At 42.8% G+C, this 16,766-nt stretch overlaps 1 protein-coding gene across 1 annotated transcript in view; it reads right to left on the bottom strand.

Moving 5' to 3' along the window:
• The window catches only part of MPP4 (MAGUK p55 scaffold protein 4), a 37,138-nt gene extending 27,993 nt beyond the window's left edge, over window positions 1-9,145 (bottom strand). Inside the window, exons 1-6 of the mRNA XM_053362443.1 lie at window positions 8,642-9,145; window positions 6,482-6,593; window positions 4,624-4,745; window positions 3,652-3,729; window positions 3,066-3,146; window positions 1,602-1,733 (exon numbers count right to left, since the gene is read on the bottom strand). Coding sequence (XP_053218418.1) covers window positions 1,602-1,733; window positions 3,066-3,146; window positions 3,652-3,729; window positions 4,624-4,745; window positions 6,482-6,566 — 498 coding nt within the window. The 5' untranslated portion in view covers window positions 6,567-6,593; window positions 8,642-9,145. The remainder of the gene's footprint in view (window positions 1-1,601; window positions 1,734-3,065; window positions 3,147-3,651; window positions 3,730-4,623; window positions 4,746-6,481; window positions 6,594-8,641) is intronic.
• Between the last annotated feature and the right edge of the window lie 7,621 nt (window positions 9,146-16,766).

Here is a 16,766-nt window from a genome sequence, read left to right as displayed (position 1 = left end):
ATATATCATGAAACAATTTTAATTACTTTACACTAGGTAAAGGTAAAGGGACCCCTGACCATTAGGTCCAGTCGTGGCTGACTCTGGGGTTGCGGTGCTCATCTCGCTTTATTGGCCGAGGGAGCCGGCGTACAGCTTCCGGGTCATGTGGCCAGCATGACTAAGCCGCTTCTGGAGAACCAGAGCAGCACATGGAAACTCCGTTTACCTTCCCGCCAGAGCGGTACCTATTTATCTACTTGCACTTTGACATGCTTTCGAACTGCTAGGTTGGCAGGAGCAGGGACCGAGCAACGGGAGCTCACCCCGTCGCAGGGATTCGAACCGCCGACCTTCTGATCGGCAAGTCCTAGGCTCTGTGGTTTAACCCACAGTACCACCTGTGTCCCTACACTACATAAGCAAAATAATACGCTTAACTGCACTAGAGGGGTTTTTGTAAGGGAAAAATATGCAATAGTCACAGCTGGATTTCCTCAATGTCTCCACCTCTTACATATAACCTTCAGTAACATTTCTAACCATATCGTTTTTCTTCTCTAGCTTACTTTACCCCCAAAGCAGCCTTTTAATAAGCCTACACAGGTTGCTAGCCCCCGCTGGGGCTCTCTCTCTCCTACAGCAGCCCATTGAATTTCTAAGCTAGGTAAGGAGTGCAGGATTCTCTCCTCAAGCATCCTGTTTGACTTCCATGTGGAATTCCTTGCCCACCTATGACTCATAGCTGTCAACTTACAGATTTGAAAATAAGGGGTCAGCAGCCTCGAAAATAAGGGATCAGCAGCCAAAATAAGGGGTTTTCCAGGCACAGGTATCTTCAACTTCTCAGCCCCTCCAAGCCAAAAGCAGAAAGCCCAGCCAGCAGCCAAACGAAGCTTCAAGCGGTGATTCCCACAGCGCAGCAACCCGGCAAATGGGATGCAGCAAGGAAAACCACCGTCACCTCTCTGCTGGGAAGCGCTGAGCAAAGGCGAGCCCCCAGCAATGCGGCCGATTTGATCGGCACAAGGCATGCAAGCTCCACCCCCCAGTCGTTCTTAGACTCCTTATTGGGTGAGCAACGCAGCCAAGCAACCCAGTTGGAGCCTCCCTCCTCCCTGGCCGGCAGGGAGGGAGGGAGAGGAGCTGCTTCCTTTGAAACCCGGGGAATTTAAGGGACATCATCAATAAGGGACAGCAGCGGGACACGGTGCTGGGATAAGGGAGTTTTCCGCCAAATAAGGGACGGTTGACAGCTATGCTATGACTACCAGGCTAGTGCTTCACGACAAGGCCGCCCTCAAACCTCAGCAGATGTAACAACTTTCTAACAGTAGGGGAAAATATGCACCTCTCTGTATCTGAAAGCAAAGCAAATAATTCACATTACTCTGATCACTGCGGCGCTGCCTAAGCTCTCTTAAGCGCTACGTTGGGGAAGGAAGATTCTTACACGGTGAAATCTGTTCTTCATGAAAAGCACCTCATGGGCATATCCTACTCCTTTCTCATATTTTTAAAGCTCGTGTTAAAACTCTTCATTTGTGAAGCCGTCCTTCAAATCTGAACAAAAAAGTTTCTTAAGATGACGGCACAAGTTTAGAATCAAATGTCCAGCTTACAAGAGGCTGCTTGTTTTTCACCAGGCAGACGATTCTCATCGCCTCCTCATTTTCAGGGATGTTATCTGGCAAAGGTGGGAGGATTGGTTCATAGTCCTTCTGGGCCACCGTATCATGAGCAGATAGAAAGGCCTGTGCGGAGGAGGAGGAGGAGGAGGAGGAGGAGAAGAAAGGGGCAAGCAATGTTTAGCATCATCTTTGCATCCAGATACTGTCATTTGTTTCTTTCTAATCCAGAATACGGCAGCTAGACTGGTGACTGGGAGCGGCCGCCGAGACCACATAACACCGGTCTTGAAAGACCTACACTGGCTCCCAGTACGTTTCCGAGCACGATTCAAAGTGTTGGTGCTGACCTTTAAAGCCCTAAACGGCCTCGGTCCAGTATACCTGAAGGAGCGTCTCCACCTCCATTGTTCTGCCCGGACACTGAGATCCAGCGCCGAGGGCCTTCTGGCGGTTCCCTCATTGCAAGAAGCCAAGTTACAGGGAATCAGGCAGAGGTCCTTCTCGGTAGTGGCACCCACCCTGTAGAACGCCCTCCCATCAGATGTCAAACAGAAAAATAACTACCAAACTTTTAGAAGACATCTTAAGGCAGCCCTGTTTAGGGAAGCTTTTAATGTTTAATAGGTTATTGTATTTTAGTGTTTTGTTGGAAGCCGCCCAGAGTGGCTGGGGAAACCCAGCCAGATGGGCGGGGTATAAATAATAAATTTATTATTATTATTATTATTATTATTATTATTATTATTATTATTATTATTATTTCCATTCTGCCCAAAAGCTGATGCGCCAGAGGTGATCCTCACCTGGTAAATGAATCTTGTCTTCATACAACATTCCTCCTAGTTGTCATTCTTTTACAAAAGGAGAACTAACAGATAATGAATCAGTGGACTATTTGTGAGGGATCTGAAGTGAGGCCTCCCAGTTTTAGCATGCTATCTGCTTGCCCAATATCAGATATGGTCTTTTTTGGGTTGTTGGGAGAAGAGTGATGGAGTTTCCATATTTGCTGAGTATGCTGCATATTAACAACCCAACCATGTTCTACTCCTAAAGGTAAAGGGACCCCTGACCATTAGGTCCAGTCGTGGCCGACTCTGGGGTTGTGCGCTCATCTCGCTTTATTGGCCGAGGGAGCTGGCGTACAGTTTCCGGGTCACGTGGCGAGCATGACTAAGCCACTCTGGCGAACCAGAGCAGCGCACGGAAACGCTGTTTACCTTCCCGCTGGAGCGGTACCTATTAATCTACTTGCACTTTGACATGCTTTCAAACTGCTAGGTTGGCAGGAGCAGGGACAAAGCAACGAGAGCTCACCCCGTCGCAGGGATTCGAACCGCCAACCTTCTGATCGGCAAGTCCTAGGCTCTGTGCTTTAACCCACAGCGCCACCCGCGTCCCTCTACTCCTAAACTTTCTCCTTTAATGCTGTGTAATTTCATGGCCGGTACTCGCCTTGAAGTGTGGTCCTCGGAGAAGTCGCCGTAGCTCTTTAACCTCCGGAGACTGTTGGACTCCCCGCAACAGCTCCACCACCTGAAGGTGACACAAAGAAGACACAAAGAATTTTGTTATGTACTGAAGTTCTCACCCTGGGCCAGCAGGGGGATACTGTAGATAGTTTTCACTCAGGTCCACATATGCAAATAAGGGATTAAAAGTGACGTTCAGTGATTGGATAGTTACAGAAAATGGTTACTGTTGCGTTCTAGTGGAGCTCTATATAAGCAGGCTGGCTGAACCCTTCAGTTCAGTTCTGTTCTGGCCTGTGAATAAACAAGAGCTGTTTGAAGAATCGCTGTGTCGGCTGATATGTTCACCCACAACCTAACAAATTTCATCTATAGAGCACCATCTTTTTGTTAGCAGCTGAATGGTGAGGCACATATTTGATCACCGATACAGAGAAAAACCAAATCACACGCTATCACGCTACTCCTCTGGAGATCATTAACTTTGAATGGAAAGCCCAGGCCCATTGAGCGGTTGGGTTATTTTCTGTTCCAGTGACTTGAGTCTGAATCTGATCTTGCAATCTCACCTCGTGGGTCAGCGGTCGTGCCTGTGGTGTGAGTGGAACTGGTCTTCTTTTGATATACAGATGAAGACATTCATAAACCTAGAAGTAGAAGTGCTCAAGGTGAAAGATACCACTGCCACAACATATGGAACCAATCTCATAACATTGCTCACATGCCCCTGATTTTCCTCTGTCACCAAAGGGTGCATCTTGGTTAGGTCTGGGTTGTAGCCAAATTGTCCATAGACTTTACCAGAGGCTTGTGTCCTCTTTTAGAACTCTTGTCTCCAACACTTACCTGTATACTCATATACTGCTTACAGTGCTATTATTATTATGAAATTTGCTGAAACTATCAAATAGAATGTGGGTTAGAGTGGCTGGGGAAACCCAGCCAGATGGGCGAGGTATAAGTAATAATGTATTTATTTATATATATAATAATATATATTATTATTATATATTATATATATTATAATTATATCTAAACACTTTCATGTTTAAATGGGAAACATCTGGGTTTCGGAAATGTTTGCAGACAGGAAGCTGGAAGCTGGAAGGCTGATTGCCTGAGCTGGTTCGATCATTTTGATAAGGCTTAAGGATCCTTCTGTATTTTATGTCAGGAAAAAAATGCCGTGTTTTTCCGTGTATAAGATGCCTCCATGTATATTTTTAGGGACTTCAAATTTAATAAAATAGGGGGAGAGTGCCCTATGTATAAGGCGACCCACAGTTTTTCACATAATTTTAAAGTGGAAAAAACCCTACTCTTATACACAGAAAAGTACGGTAATTTATACTTGCATCTGCAGAATGGATCTGCAATGATTATTGATCATTGGCGGGGGGGGGGCTGCATTATCTCTCCATCCATTGATTTAATCACCCCAGCCCCCACATTGGAAAGAAATGGGTAGCTCTGAAGATATAGTCAATTTCTTTATACTAACAGCTGCCAAATGACTTTGCTTGCACTGGAAGAGTTCTTACCTTCAAGAGAGCCTGCAGCCACGGGGATCGCAACAGGTCATACAAGACACCAACACCGTTGACATCTCTCTTATAGAACAGACTCAGTTCATGCAGGACCAGAGAGAGAACGTGCGATAAACCTAGCCCACAGACAATATGCATTGTTATTGATGACATCATTTCCACACCCAAGCTGCAAATCGAACCCCCATTGCAAATCAGGTTTCTTATCAAAATTTACAGACTTTCGGCTGCTTGCAATGACCAAATCAAACAAAAGCAATTGAAATAGCTCAACACAGTGGATGCTTCAAGTAGTTTCTCCAAATTGAGCTGAAAATGCAACTTATTGGTTGCGTATTTCTTGTCTTCCAAGGTAATAAAAGCTTAGAGCTTTGCCTAAAGGCAAAAGCCAAAAGATTCTAGTTCTGTAGCTCTTCACCAGGGGGGCAGAGCCAGCGACCAACAAGGGAAGAAGAATGTCATCATTAGACCACTTTGCTAATGCTCTCTGTCTTGAAACCCAAGACTGTGTAATATAAAAGGGTGTTCTTTGGACTTGGCAGGGGCACCCTAGATCCAGGTTTTCATGATTTGTTAATAAGTTAGCATTTCAATTTTATAAAAATTTTAACAGTGGATTTGTCACATTGCCTTTAATTTCTGAAGGCATCTTTATTAGTTGTTAACTTTCAAAAAAAGGGTAAGATGATGAAACACCTAAGTAGTTAGGGACTCTTTATGCCTAAATCTAAACAAAGCAGAATTTATTCTCTTCTCATTTCTCAGCTGTTATCATCAACATAATTTCTCTTTAAATATTTAGATATTTTATACCTCGCAGGACAGCTTCATAGAATAAAACAATCCTCTAAAATAAGCAACAGCCATAAAACCACTACATCAGATTAAAATGCAATGGTGCAGCAGTATAAATACCTAAAGTAAATTGGCTGAAATACCAACGTAAAAGAAACTACATTATTCCCATTGGGATATCAGTCTCATAGAATGGTCCAAAGGCATATGATGAATTTATCTTGTTGACGCTAAGCCGATTTGATCAGACCAGTGGCTGAATGGGAGACTGCCTAGGAACTCCATAGCTGTCAACCGTCCCTTATTTGGCGGAAAACTCCCTTATCCCAGCGCTGTGTCCCGCTGCTGTCCCTTATTGATGATGTCCCTTAAATTTCCCGGGTTTCAAAGGAAGCAGCTCCTCTCCCTCTCTGCCTACCGGCCAGGGAGAAGGGAGGCTCCAACTGTGTTGCTCGGCTGCATTGCTCACCCAGTAAGGAGTCTAAGAACGACTGGGGAGTGGAGCTTGCATGCCTTGTGCTGATCAAATCGGCCGCGTTGCCTGGGGACTCGTCTTTGCTCAGCGCTTCCCAGCGGAGAGGTGACGGTGGTTTTCCTTGCTGCATCCCCTTTCCTGGGTTGCTGCGCTGTGGGAACCACCGCTTGAGGCTTCGTTTGGCTGCTGGCTGGGCTTTCTGCCTTTGGCTCGGAGAGGCTCAGAAGTCGAAGATACCTGTGCCTGGAAAACCCCTTATTTTGGCTGCTGATCCCTTATTTTCGAGGCTGCTGGCCCCTTATTTTCAAATATGTAAGTTGACAGCTATGGAACTCTCCTTTGGGTTTTGAGCTCAGTCACAAGCCTAGCCATTAGGCCTTTTGAAACAGATGTAAACATTTCAATTAAAATAGGTATATATTTTCAAACAGACAACAGGCTTTCTAGTTTGTACAACTGGACAGCTCTGGTATGGTGGTCTGCAGTTGCGCAGATTTAAGTGAAAAGAAGAGGAATACATATCTACTATTACATTCATCTATTTTTTTTATTTAAAAAAGAGAATAAACCAATGGGTCGCACCATTTTCATGGCTACGCAACAGGGCAGCTTTCTCCATCTTCTCCCTCATCCTTGGAGTTTCTGCACGTTTCTCTGAGTGGATCATCTGAGCTGTATAAAATCAGAAGCCGAACTGGAAAACAAAGCAAAAGAAATAGGTTGTATAGTTAAATTTGAGTTTTTAATAACACTTGAGAATGAAGACGGCGGGGGAATTGAGGTGGATGCAGAATACCTTCTTTGAAGTTTAACTGTTAGATGTGTAAAATTTTGGAACCCTCTGTCTGAAATAACAACACGAAGAAAAAATACCATAGGTCTCAGTACAGACTGGGATGCATTTACGACAAAAGTATTTTCAAACGTCATTAATGAAGCAAATAATAAAAGTTCGCTGTTGTACCCAGTGCTTTTTTTCTATAGAAATGTTTAGGGGCACTCTCACTTTGACTCAAGAAAATCACCATTTTATAGTTCAAATCAGGGAAAATAAATACTGTAAATGGACAAAAGTACAAAGATTCACAAAATGTTTAGGGGTATGCATACCCCTGCGTCCCCCCAGAAAAAAAGGACTGGTTGTACCTTTATACTGGCTATGTTACATTTAAGGAATATCAGATTGTTTTCATCTTGACATGGGGCTCATACCAATTAAAAACCCATTATTTATTTAGTGCTATACAGTACTTTTGACTAGTTCTCTCTCTCTCTCTCTCTCTCTCTCTCTCTCTCTCTCTCTCTCTCACACACACACACACACACACACACACGCACAAGATTTACACACTTTTGAGATTTTTAAAAAGTTTGCCTTGTTTGTAAAGAGGTAAAGGACTCCTGACAGTTCAGTCCAGTCGCGAACGACTCTGGGGTTGCGGCGCTCATCTCGCTTTACTGGCCGAGGGAGCTGATGTTTGTCCACAGACAGTTTTTCCAGGTCATGTGACCAGCATGACTAAGCCGCTTCTGGTGAAACCAGAGCAGCGCACAGAAATGCCGTTTACCTTCCCGCCGGAGTGGTACCTATTTATCTACTTGCACTTTTGGGGGTGCTTTTGAACTGCTAGGTTGGCAGGAGCAGGGACCGAGCAACGGAAGCTCACCCCGTCGCGGGGATCCGAACCACCAACCTTCTGATCAGCAAGCCCTAGGTTCTGTGATTTAGACCACAGCGCCACCCGCATCCCACCTTGTTTGTACTAAGACAGAAAAAGATACAGACGCAGAGAAGGGCAAGCCGTGTCCATTTTCACTCTTCAAAAGGTACCAGGTCAAATGGAAATTACAACGCATGTACTAGTTGGAATACAAGCAACTACATTGTGCAGCAAACAAATATTGGTGTTTCAAGACTCTGAAGAAGCACAATATCCCAGAAACGCAGCCTTCCGTTGTGGGTTTTCTAGAACCCCCACAATGTGACTAATGTGCCTTTGCCATGTTAAAAGCAACAGCAACTAAAGGAAAGCTCATCATGACCATGTTACAGAATGCATGGTTAACATCAACTCAAAAACCTATAAAAAGGACTTGTGTTACAGAACATATAATGTGAAAACAGCAACTACAGAAAAGAGGAGGCGACATCGCTCACTATTTCCAAAAGGCAAGTGTCAAGAGAGCTATGCATGCAAACTTAATCTATTTCAAGGAATGGGTAAAAGGAGGAGAGAATATATTTCTCCAGTTTAGAGAAATCAGTCCCTAATTTGCTGTGAAAATGCTGCTAGAGCGTCACTGGTGTCAGAAGTGGTTTCTGAAGGGGTAAACAAACAGATAAAATAAGCAGCCATTTAAGGGGGGGGGGAATAAACTGAGGTTGGCGTCCTCTCAACCTTTCCCAGCACAGATGATTTTGGACAGCTTGTGGTTCTGAAAGTCCCGTATAAAGTCTTCAAAAAAATAGTAATTATCCAGGTTCTTTGGAGGCAAGTTCAGCACGACTCCCTGTCCTTTAGTAAAACTTCTCACTATCTGAGCTTGCTAGGAATTGCTCAGCTCCTAGTTAAAAGCTGTCACTGACCAGTTGAATTGCTTGAGGTAGAATTCTTTCCACTCACTCAGACAACACCATCACTGTAGAAATATATATATATATACAGCCAGTTGTGCCACAACAAACACTCTCCTAGCTCCCCTAAAAAAAGTGGAGTGCAAGAAATGTAACGTTATACCAACCTGGAAGAAAATATGCTGTATAATTTCTTATCTTCGGGTTTATCCACACAAGACAGCAGCCATTTTACGTGGCTTTGTTCTGCCGATGTATTACCCCAATCTTCTTATCGGAGGCAAAGGAATTACTGTCACTTTTACTGCCCTTCTTAGGACCTATATTTAGAACTCGCTTCCTTTCTTCTGCCGTTCTGGGTACTCCACCGTCATTAAAAGATAGCTAAGGAGAATAGAGAGAGATGGGAGGAAGATGCGAGAGGCAGGCGCAGTTGGGAGCGCGTGGAAAGCTGTATCCCTGTGTCTGAAAAGTTAATACCATAAGATGGCAAATCGCTGCAGATAGGAGATAAGGATATAAAGGGGAGGGAGTGTGAGAGGGGAGAGAGGGAGGGGAAAGAGGAATGGCTCGATAATGCAAACATGTGCCAGAGGCTGGAGAAGAGGTTGGGGGGGGGGGAAACAAGCAGGGTGGAATTTTGTACTTTGTGGCTGGTTCTTGAGTCCCTAGGGTGAGGCAGAAGTGATGGAACAGAACTGTTGCTTTGGTTCCATATTATCTTTTAAAAGCAGCAGCAGCAGCAGCGACTGCTTTTTTCCCTAAAAGAAATGTTTAGGGGTACAGTGGTACCTGGGTTACATACGCTTCAGGTTACATACGCTTCAGGTTACAGACTCCGCTAACCTAGAAACAGCGCTTCAGGTTAAGAACTTTGCTTCAGGATGAGAACAGAAATCATGCGGCGGCAGCGGGAGGCCCCATTAGCTAAAGTGGTGCTTCAGGTTAAGAACAGTTTCAGCTTAAGTACGGACCTCCAGAACGAATTAAGTACTTAACCCGAGGTACCACTGTACTCTCATTTTGACTCAAGAAAACCACCATTTTATAGTTCAAATCGGGAAAATTGAATACAGTAAACGGACAAAAGTACAAAGATTCACAAAATGTTTAGGGGTATGCGCCCCCCCGGGGGGAAAAAGCACGGCTAATAATAACTACAACAATGATAATAATCCCACACACCTAAATAGCAAATGTTGGTTGTGAAATTTCTCTCTAACATGGCGAGAGTGTGAGTTTTAGTAGGTTCCTGGCTGTTTTTTTTAATAAAAAAAACCCAAAACTGCAAGATTTTTTAAAAAGTAAAGGCTGCAGACACTCCAGAACTATCCCCTCCAACATTTCTCAAATGAAAATAGAGACGTCCCATACCATAATGATAATTTTACTATTTATACCCCACACACATCTTACTGGGTTGCAGCAGCTACTCTGGGCAGCTTCCAACAGATATAAAAACATAACAAAACATTAAACATTTGTTAAAAACACCCTTCCCTAAACAAGATTGCCTTCAAACTGCTTGGGAGTCGAATAACTCCATACCCTCCAACATTTCTCCAATGAAAATAGGGGAAAGCGGGACATTCCGGGATCAAATCAGAAACCGGGACGGCTTCTCTAAATCAGGGATGTCGCTGGAAAATAAGGACACTTGGAGGGTCTGAAATTCCCAGCACCCTTAACAAACCACTTTTCAGAATTATTGGGGAGGGCATCACATGCACTGAATGTATGGTGTCTATGCCGCTGTAGTCATTGCCTTTAACAGCTATATATTATTTGCACTTTTGTAAACGAACACAGTTATGCCTGCCTCTGATTAATATTTCCTTCCAGGTTTTCTTCCCACAAACCTGCACTAAAACACCTTCAACAGTAGCTATTCATTTAGGTCTCCATCTATTTCCTGATTTCCTCATACAGTAGCTTCAGTTGCTGGTATGTCAATACGGGCTAAATCCACATACACTCCTTTGACAACTCTATTTGCTAAGCAGAAGTAATCTGCCTATTTATCGCCAGCATTCAAACAAAGGAGTTATATAAATCAGATCAGAACCATCCATTTCCTAAAAATAACAAAGCATATGGGACATCCAGAGTCAAGAAAGCTGGATAAAAATTGCAATGAATAAATCATTCGGAATAGGAGGAAAGCCCTTGTTGTTTTGAATCATAGAATCATAGAATCATAGAGTTGGAAGAGACCACAAGGGCCATCAAGTCCAACCCCCTGCCAAGCAGGAAACACCATCAGAGCACTCCTGACATATGGTTGTCAAGCCTCTGCTTAAAGACCTCCAAAGAAGGAGACTCCACCACACTCCTTGGCAGCAAATTCCACTGTCGAACAGCTCTTACTGTCAGGAAGTTCTTCCTAATGTTTAGGTGGAATCTTCTTTCTTGTAGTTTGGATCCATTGCTCCGTGTCCGCTTCTCTGGAGCAGCAGAAAACAACCTTTCTCCCTCCTCTATGTGACATCCTTTTATATATTTGAACATGGCTATCATATCACCCCTTAACCTCCTCTTCTCCAGGCTAAACATGCCCAGCTCCCTTAGCCGTTCCTCATTAGGCATCGTTTCCAGGCCTTTGACCATTTTGGTTGCCCTCCTCTGGACACGTTCCAGTTTGTCAGTGTCCTTCTTGAACTGTGGTGCCCAGAACTGGACACAGTACTCCAGGTGAGGTCTGACCAGAGCAGAATACAGTGGCACTATTACTTCCCTTGATCTAGATGCTATACTCCTATTGATGGAGCCCAAAATTGCATTGGCTTTTTTAGCTGTAATAAATACAGCCTTTCTCAACCTTGGGTTGTCTAATTTTTAGATTACCTAATTTCTGAATTTCTATCCTGCCTGACAAAACTAACTGGTCTGTGCTAGGTTATCATTTGATTAGGCAGGGATAGAAACCAACGAATACTATACTTTCCATAGCTATACAGGTAACGGAAGTGACAACTTGAATAAAATATGGGCGGGGGCAGATAAGCCCTGCTCCACATAATCAATCACAAGACCTGGCACACACACACAATTTGAATGGTAATGCCCATAAATATGGGGGGGCAGTCCCTTAAAATATTTTATTGGGGGGACAGAGGGACCTCAGTCCCTAGGAGTTGGCTCCTATGACAGGTAGAAATGGAACCATGCAGAAAATAACTAGGTTTAGATCATTCAGTATTTGACAAGCCAAACAGAGGGGGTTTCTTGTTTTGTTTTCAACGGTAAAATACTGTTCAATGAATTTCAAACACCTAGCAATCTGTATACAATATAATCTGCTTACACATTTTTAATGCTGCTTATCCAATATAGTGATTCCAGAGAACATCCCTTGAAAATTCATAGCCTTTGGTAAGAGTTCTTTATGGCTTGGGGAGAAGTCAGCAAGCAACTAAACAATTACCCGTATTTTTTGCTCTATAAGATGCACCAGACCATAAGACGCACCTAGTTTTTGGAGGAGGAAAACAAGAAAAAAAATATTCTGAATCCAAAAAGCCAGAACAGCAAGAGGGATTGCTGCGCGGCGAAAGCAGTGATCCCTCTTGCCGTTCTGACTTCTGGGATAGCTGCGCAGCCTGCATTCGCTCCATAAGACGCACACACATTTTCCCTTACTTTTTAGGAGGGAAAAAGTGAGTCTTATAGAGCAAAAAATACGGTACATAAAGAGGAATGCAGATTTAGGACTCAGTACTCAAATTCCCTTGGCATGCAGAACTTCAGAGGACTAGGCATAGCAGTTCCAAAGTTGAGCCCTGAAACAAGCCTGCATAAAACTCATCCAAGCTTATCCTTTCACACTCCTGTATCACGGAGAAGTGGAACGCATGTGCGCCCTTCTGCGTAAGAGAGCCTGTGGTTCATGCATGTGCACCGCCGCCACCCAGCTTAAGGACTCCTCTGTGCTTTTCTCACCTTTCTAATCTGACTCCTCACCTCCTCCCAGGAAAGATGCTGCAGCAGAGCTTAGACCCTCAGCTCCACCCCACGTCACAGTTGTGTGTCTAAGTAATCCAACTGACACAACCCAGTCTGGGGAAGAAGGCACTCTGCCAGCATCTAGATCTGTTTCGCATGCTCAAGGTCACCCAGCATCCTATTTGGGGGATTCCAGAAAGATAAAAAGTCTGTCTTCCAAACCCAGATCATGTATGTGCCTTCCAATATGGGACTGCTTATCTTATATATATGCAGATCCTCCAGGTGCCCTCTTTCCCAGGGACAGTGGCAGATTTACAGAAGCCATCCTGGTTTCTGATTTGATCCCAGAATGTCCCGCTTTTCCTTAGGACAGATATGCCCAAAGTCCGTTTCGGGGGTCTAATCCGGTCCACCCCCATGACGGGGGCACCCCCAACATTTACTGTATTTTTCGCTCTATAAGACGCACGTGTGTGCATCTTATGGAGCGAATGCAGGCTGCGCAGCTATCGCTGAAGCCAGGAGAGCAAGAGGGATCAGTGTACCAGTCCTTCTGGCTCTCCTGGCTTCAGGGATAGCCGTGCGAAGCCTCTTCAGGGCAACGGGAGGAATGTTCCCCTTGCCCTGAAAAAGCTTGGCATGGCTATCCCAGAAGCCAGAACAGCAAGAGGGATCGCTGCTTTCGCTGCGCAGCGATCCCTCTTGCTCTTCTGACTTCAGCTGGAGAGGCGCTGAGCAGCTTTCCATCTCTGCGCAGCGCCCCTTCAGCAAAGTAGGAGGAGAAACGGGAGAGAAGATTTTTTTTCTTGCTCTCCTCTAAAACTAGGTGTGTCTTATAGAGCGAAAAATACAGTAATTCAGCCCCCGTGGCAGTATATGTCCTGGGCTAAAATCCTAAAAAAAAAGCTCAGCAACTTCAATCCAATAAAAGCTCAACAACCTCGGTCAGCCCTCATGCATGTTCACTTCATCAAATCTGGCCCTCTTTGGAAAAAATTTGGGTACCCCTGCCTTAGGACATCCCTATTTTTATCAGAGAAATGTCGGAGGGTATGGAGTTATGCAACCACTCAGCCAAGGAGAAAAGTAACTAGCCTTTAGAAGACATCTGAAGGCAGCCTTGTACGGGGAAGTTTTTTTAAAAAAAAATGCTTGATGTTTTATTATGTATTTATATATGTTGAAAGCCACCAGTCAGATGGGTAGGGGATAAATAGTAAATAAAATAATGACAAGGACATCCCTGTTGTCATCAGCGAAATGTTGGAGGGTGTGATTTATGTGGTTGCTAACAGGAAGCAGAGTCTTGTATCTTGTTGAGTTCACTTTCCTATGGACACAGGTGGGAACTAATACAACTTCAGGGGGAAAGTACTTTCGCCTAAACAAATATAATTTCATACGTAGAAAGAAGAAAGGTTGCCACGACAGTCCTAAAAACGTTTCAAAGTTCTTCAGGTGCTGTTTATTAGGCCTACCACATACTTGAGATTTTGACTGTACAAAACTGAATCTGAAAAGTGTGGGTAGCCCAATTATATATTTAAAACGGACACCCATATGAAACTTCAATGCATGTGTGCACACAGTCTAGTTCAGTTAAGCAGGCCTCAGGTTTGCACCCTCTCCTGTCCTTTCCACGCTGTGAGATTAGAAGTATCTGCTTTCTATTTTTAAATAAGTATAGTTTATTGTTATATTTGAAAAGGACATCATCAAACCATGACCCTGGCTTATTTCAACAAATCATAGCTATGTAGAAGGGAGTCTGAAGCTGGCTGCGATTTGTACATATATGCCATAAAACATATTTTGTTGCACTGTGTAAAATATGAGCAAGCCAGGGCTGAACTGATACTACCCTTGCTGATACCTTTCCCAGGAAAATCAGAGGCTCACTATGTCAGGTTCCTACTGGAAGACCGGACAAATGCTAGAACATTAGCAGTGGCAAAGTTTTTATCGGTGGTTGCAAGAACAAATGATCCCTATATTCTGAACATAATGCTTGTTTGACCTGGAGGCGGGCTGTATGAATTGTGTATTGCTTTATAATGATTTGTTGGGTCTCTGGACCGTAATAAAGATTGATTGATTGACATATATGCCCAAATAAATAGAAATGAAACAAAAATGCCTGGTAGTTTGCAGTGCCAAGTAGATAGGAAAAAACATGCTCAGGTATCAACAACGCAATACAGTACCTGAAGCTATCAGCACATCATGCTACAGACAAATAATTTTCCTTACGCGCACATTTCTAAGAAGAACACTTGACGGTGTCATGAAACAAGGAAGAGGGACAAAGCCTCTAACCCCAACACACAAAAGAAAATTCTATTTTGCAAAGGAAACCAAGCCTTATTAAATGTAGATAATTTGTGAATCTGCTTCCCATCGTTATAAATGGGAGAAGGAGAGACATGTGTACATTTCACAAATGACACAGAAGTGGAAACATATTGCACACTTCAAAATCTGAATGAACCTTAACGAAAAATTGTATAAATTAATATTCAGGTAGGACTTTAAACTACGGAGATTAAGCTGAATGTTTACCACTAAAACAGACAAACGCCGGAGACATGATTCCACCTGCGCTGATTTGTTTCATCTGGGCTTGTCCCATAATCAGAAACACTTGGATTTCAATAGTATACAAAACCAAATTGATTCCTGGTTATGAGTTATCGATGGAACCCTTAATAATTATTCGAAGACATTTGAAGGACATAGTAGCGCCCAATGACAGGGAAATGACTGTACGTTCACTGACGTTACAAATGGAAAAGGATTAACTCCCCTTTTCTACCTAAAGGAGTTCAACTCCTTTGAAAATTATGATCGTCCTTTATTTTTACAATTTTTAAGCATTCTAGACCCCACTTTTTTAATCTAGCAGGAGGATTAGTTGAACTATGGACCTGATTCATTTATCATCAAGTCTTACAAGGAAAAAAACCCACTTACCAGGTATTAAACTGCAATTCAATTTCACAGCTACCGCGGGGAAATTCTTCTACAGGATGCCTTGCCGATTCTGAAAGGGACCAGAAGTTCCCATCAGAATTTACAACAGTCCAATCTCCTAGAATTGCCTAGAAGGAATTGCCTAGAAGGAAAACATTGGCTGGATATTAGTAACTTAAGTCACCTCACTGCTCTAGCTAATCTAGGGACATCCTTTCCTTTTTAATCCGCAGAAACGTAACCAGGACGACTCTTTTTATCAAGGAGAAAACAAAGCTTCTTAACTGTTTTCTCACTGAAAACCTGGCTTGAAACATTATTATTTTTGCCTAATTATATTGTACTTTCTTCATTTGGAAACCCATACTAGCATATGGATAGATCTGATCGCCTGGGTTGTTTTTTTCCAAATTAGTAGCATGAGGCAATGAATAAAGATATTTATATTTAGGTAGCTCTCCTTTGGCAATACACCCATATAGGTGAATAGAAGATATTCAAGTTCAGAGTCCAAAGAAAGTAAGGCAATCCATTTCTTTGTTAACCAGCAACAACATTAAAGCTGCTACAGAGCTTTCAAACGCAGCTCAGGTTACTGGAACAAATCTATGCCCATTTAATTATGGGATTCTCTTTAGCTAATCATTACCTCATAATGAAACGGCCTAGGAATAATCCAACTCAAGACACGCAAGGGGCTTCTAGCAATTACTGATCGAAAGACAATTAAAGCAAAGCATTCCACAAAGAAGTTATGAAAAGCAGGGTAAAAATATTTTAGTTTGGACATTTTAAGATGCAACAGCTATACAAGATTGTAAGCTGCATTGCTTAAAAATGTGCTAAGATACTGGTAAGATACTGGGAATCTAGGCTTCTGCCCCAAAGGCATATCCTGATTTTTTTTTAATAATAAATATTTATTAAGGTTTTACAAAACATAGAAGTCATCAAATCACATAAATCAAACAATCACATATAACAAAACAAAGAACAGAAAAACAATAAATACACACTTAGCAAAGAAAAAAAAGAAGAAAAAGGAAAAATCCACTTTTAAGTTTCAAAATTCCATATCCCTCTGTCCTGACCTCCTCACATCTCTCTTTTTTGTGTTCCTCTTTATTCCGTCAAATTCAGCAAATTCTAACCCTCTTTCAAACCTCATTTATAATTATATATTTCCACTTGTTATGTCTCAAATTTCCCTTATCTTGGTCCTTTACTCCACCTTGTATACTTTGACATATTATTATTCTAGTCATACCCCCCTTCTCCTTTTTAAGATTCTTCTTTTCATAACTCTTTTAACCATATCCCAAATGCCATGTTACCTTCACTTCCCACATCATATTAACACTCAAACATTTTACAATA

The sequence above is a fragment of the Podarcis raffonei genome, chromosome 1, assembly GCF_027172205.1.
Source record: "Podarcis raffonei isolate rPodRaf1 chromosome 1, rPodRaf1.pri, whole genome shotgun sequence".
Classification (NCBI taxonomy): Eukaryota; Metazoa; Chordata; class Lepidosauria; order Squamata; family Lacertidae; genus Podarcis; species Podarcis raffonei.
This window is presented reverse-complemented; position numbering and strand designations above follow the sequence as displayed.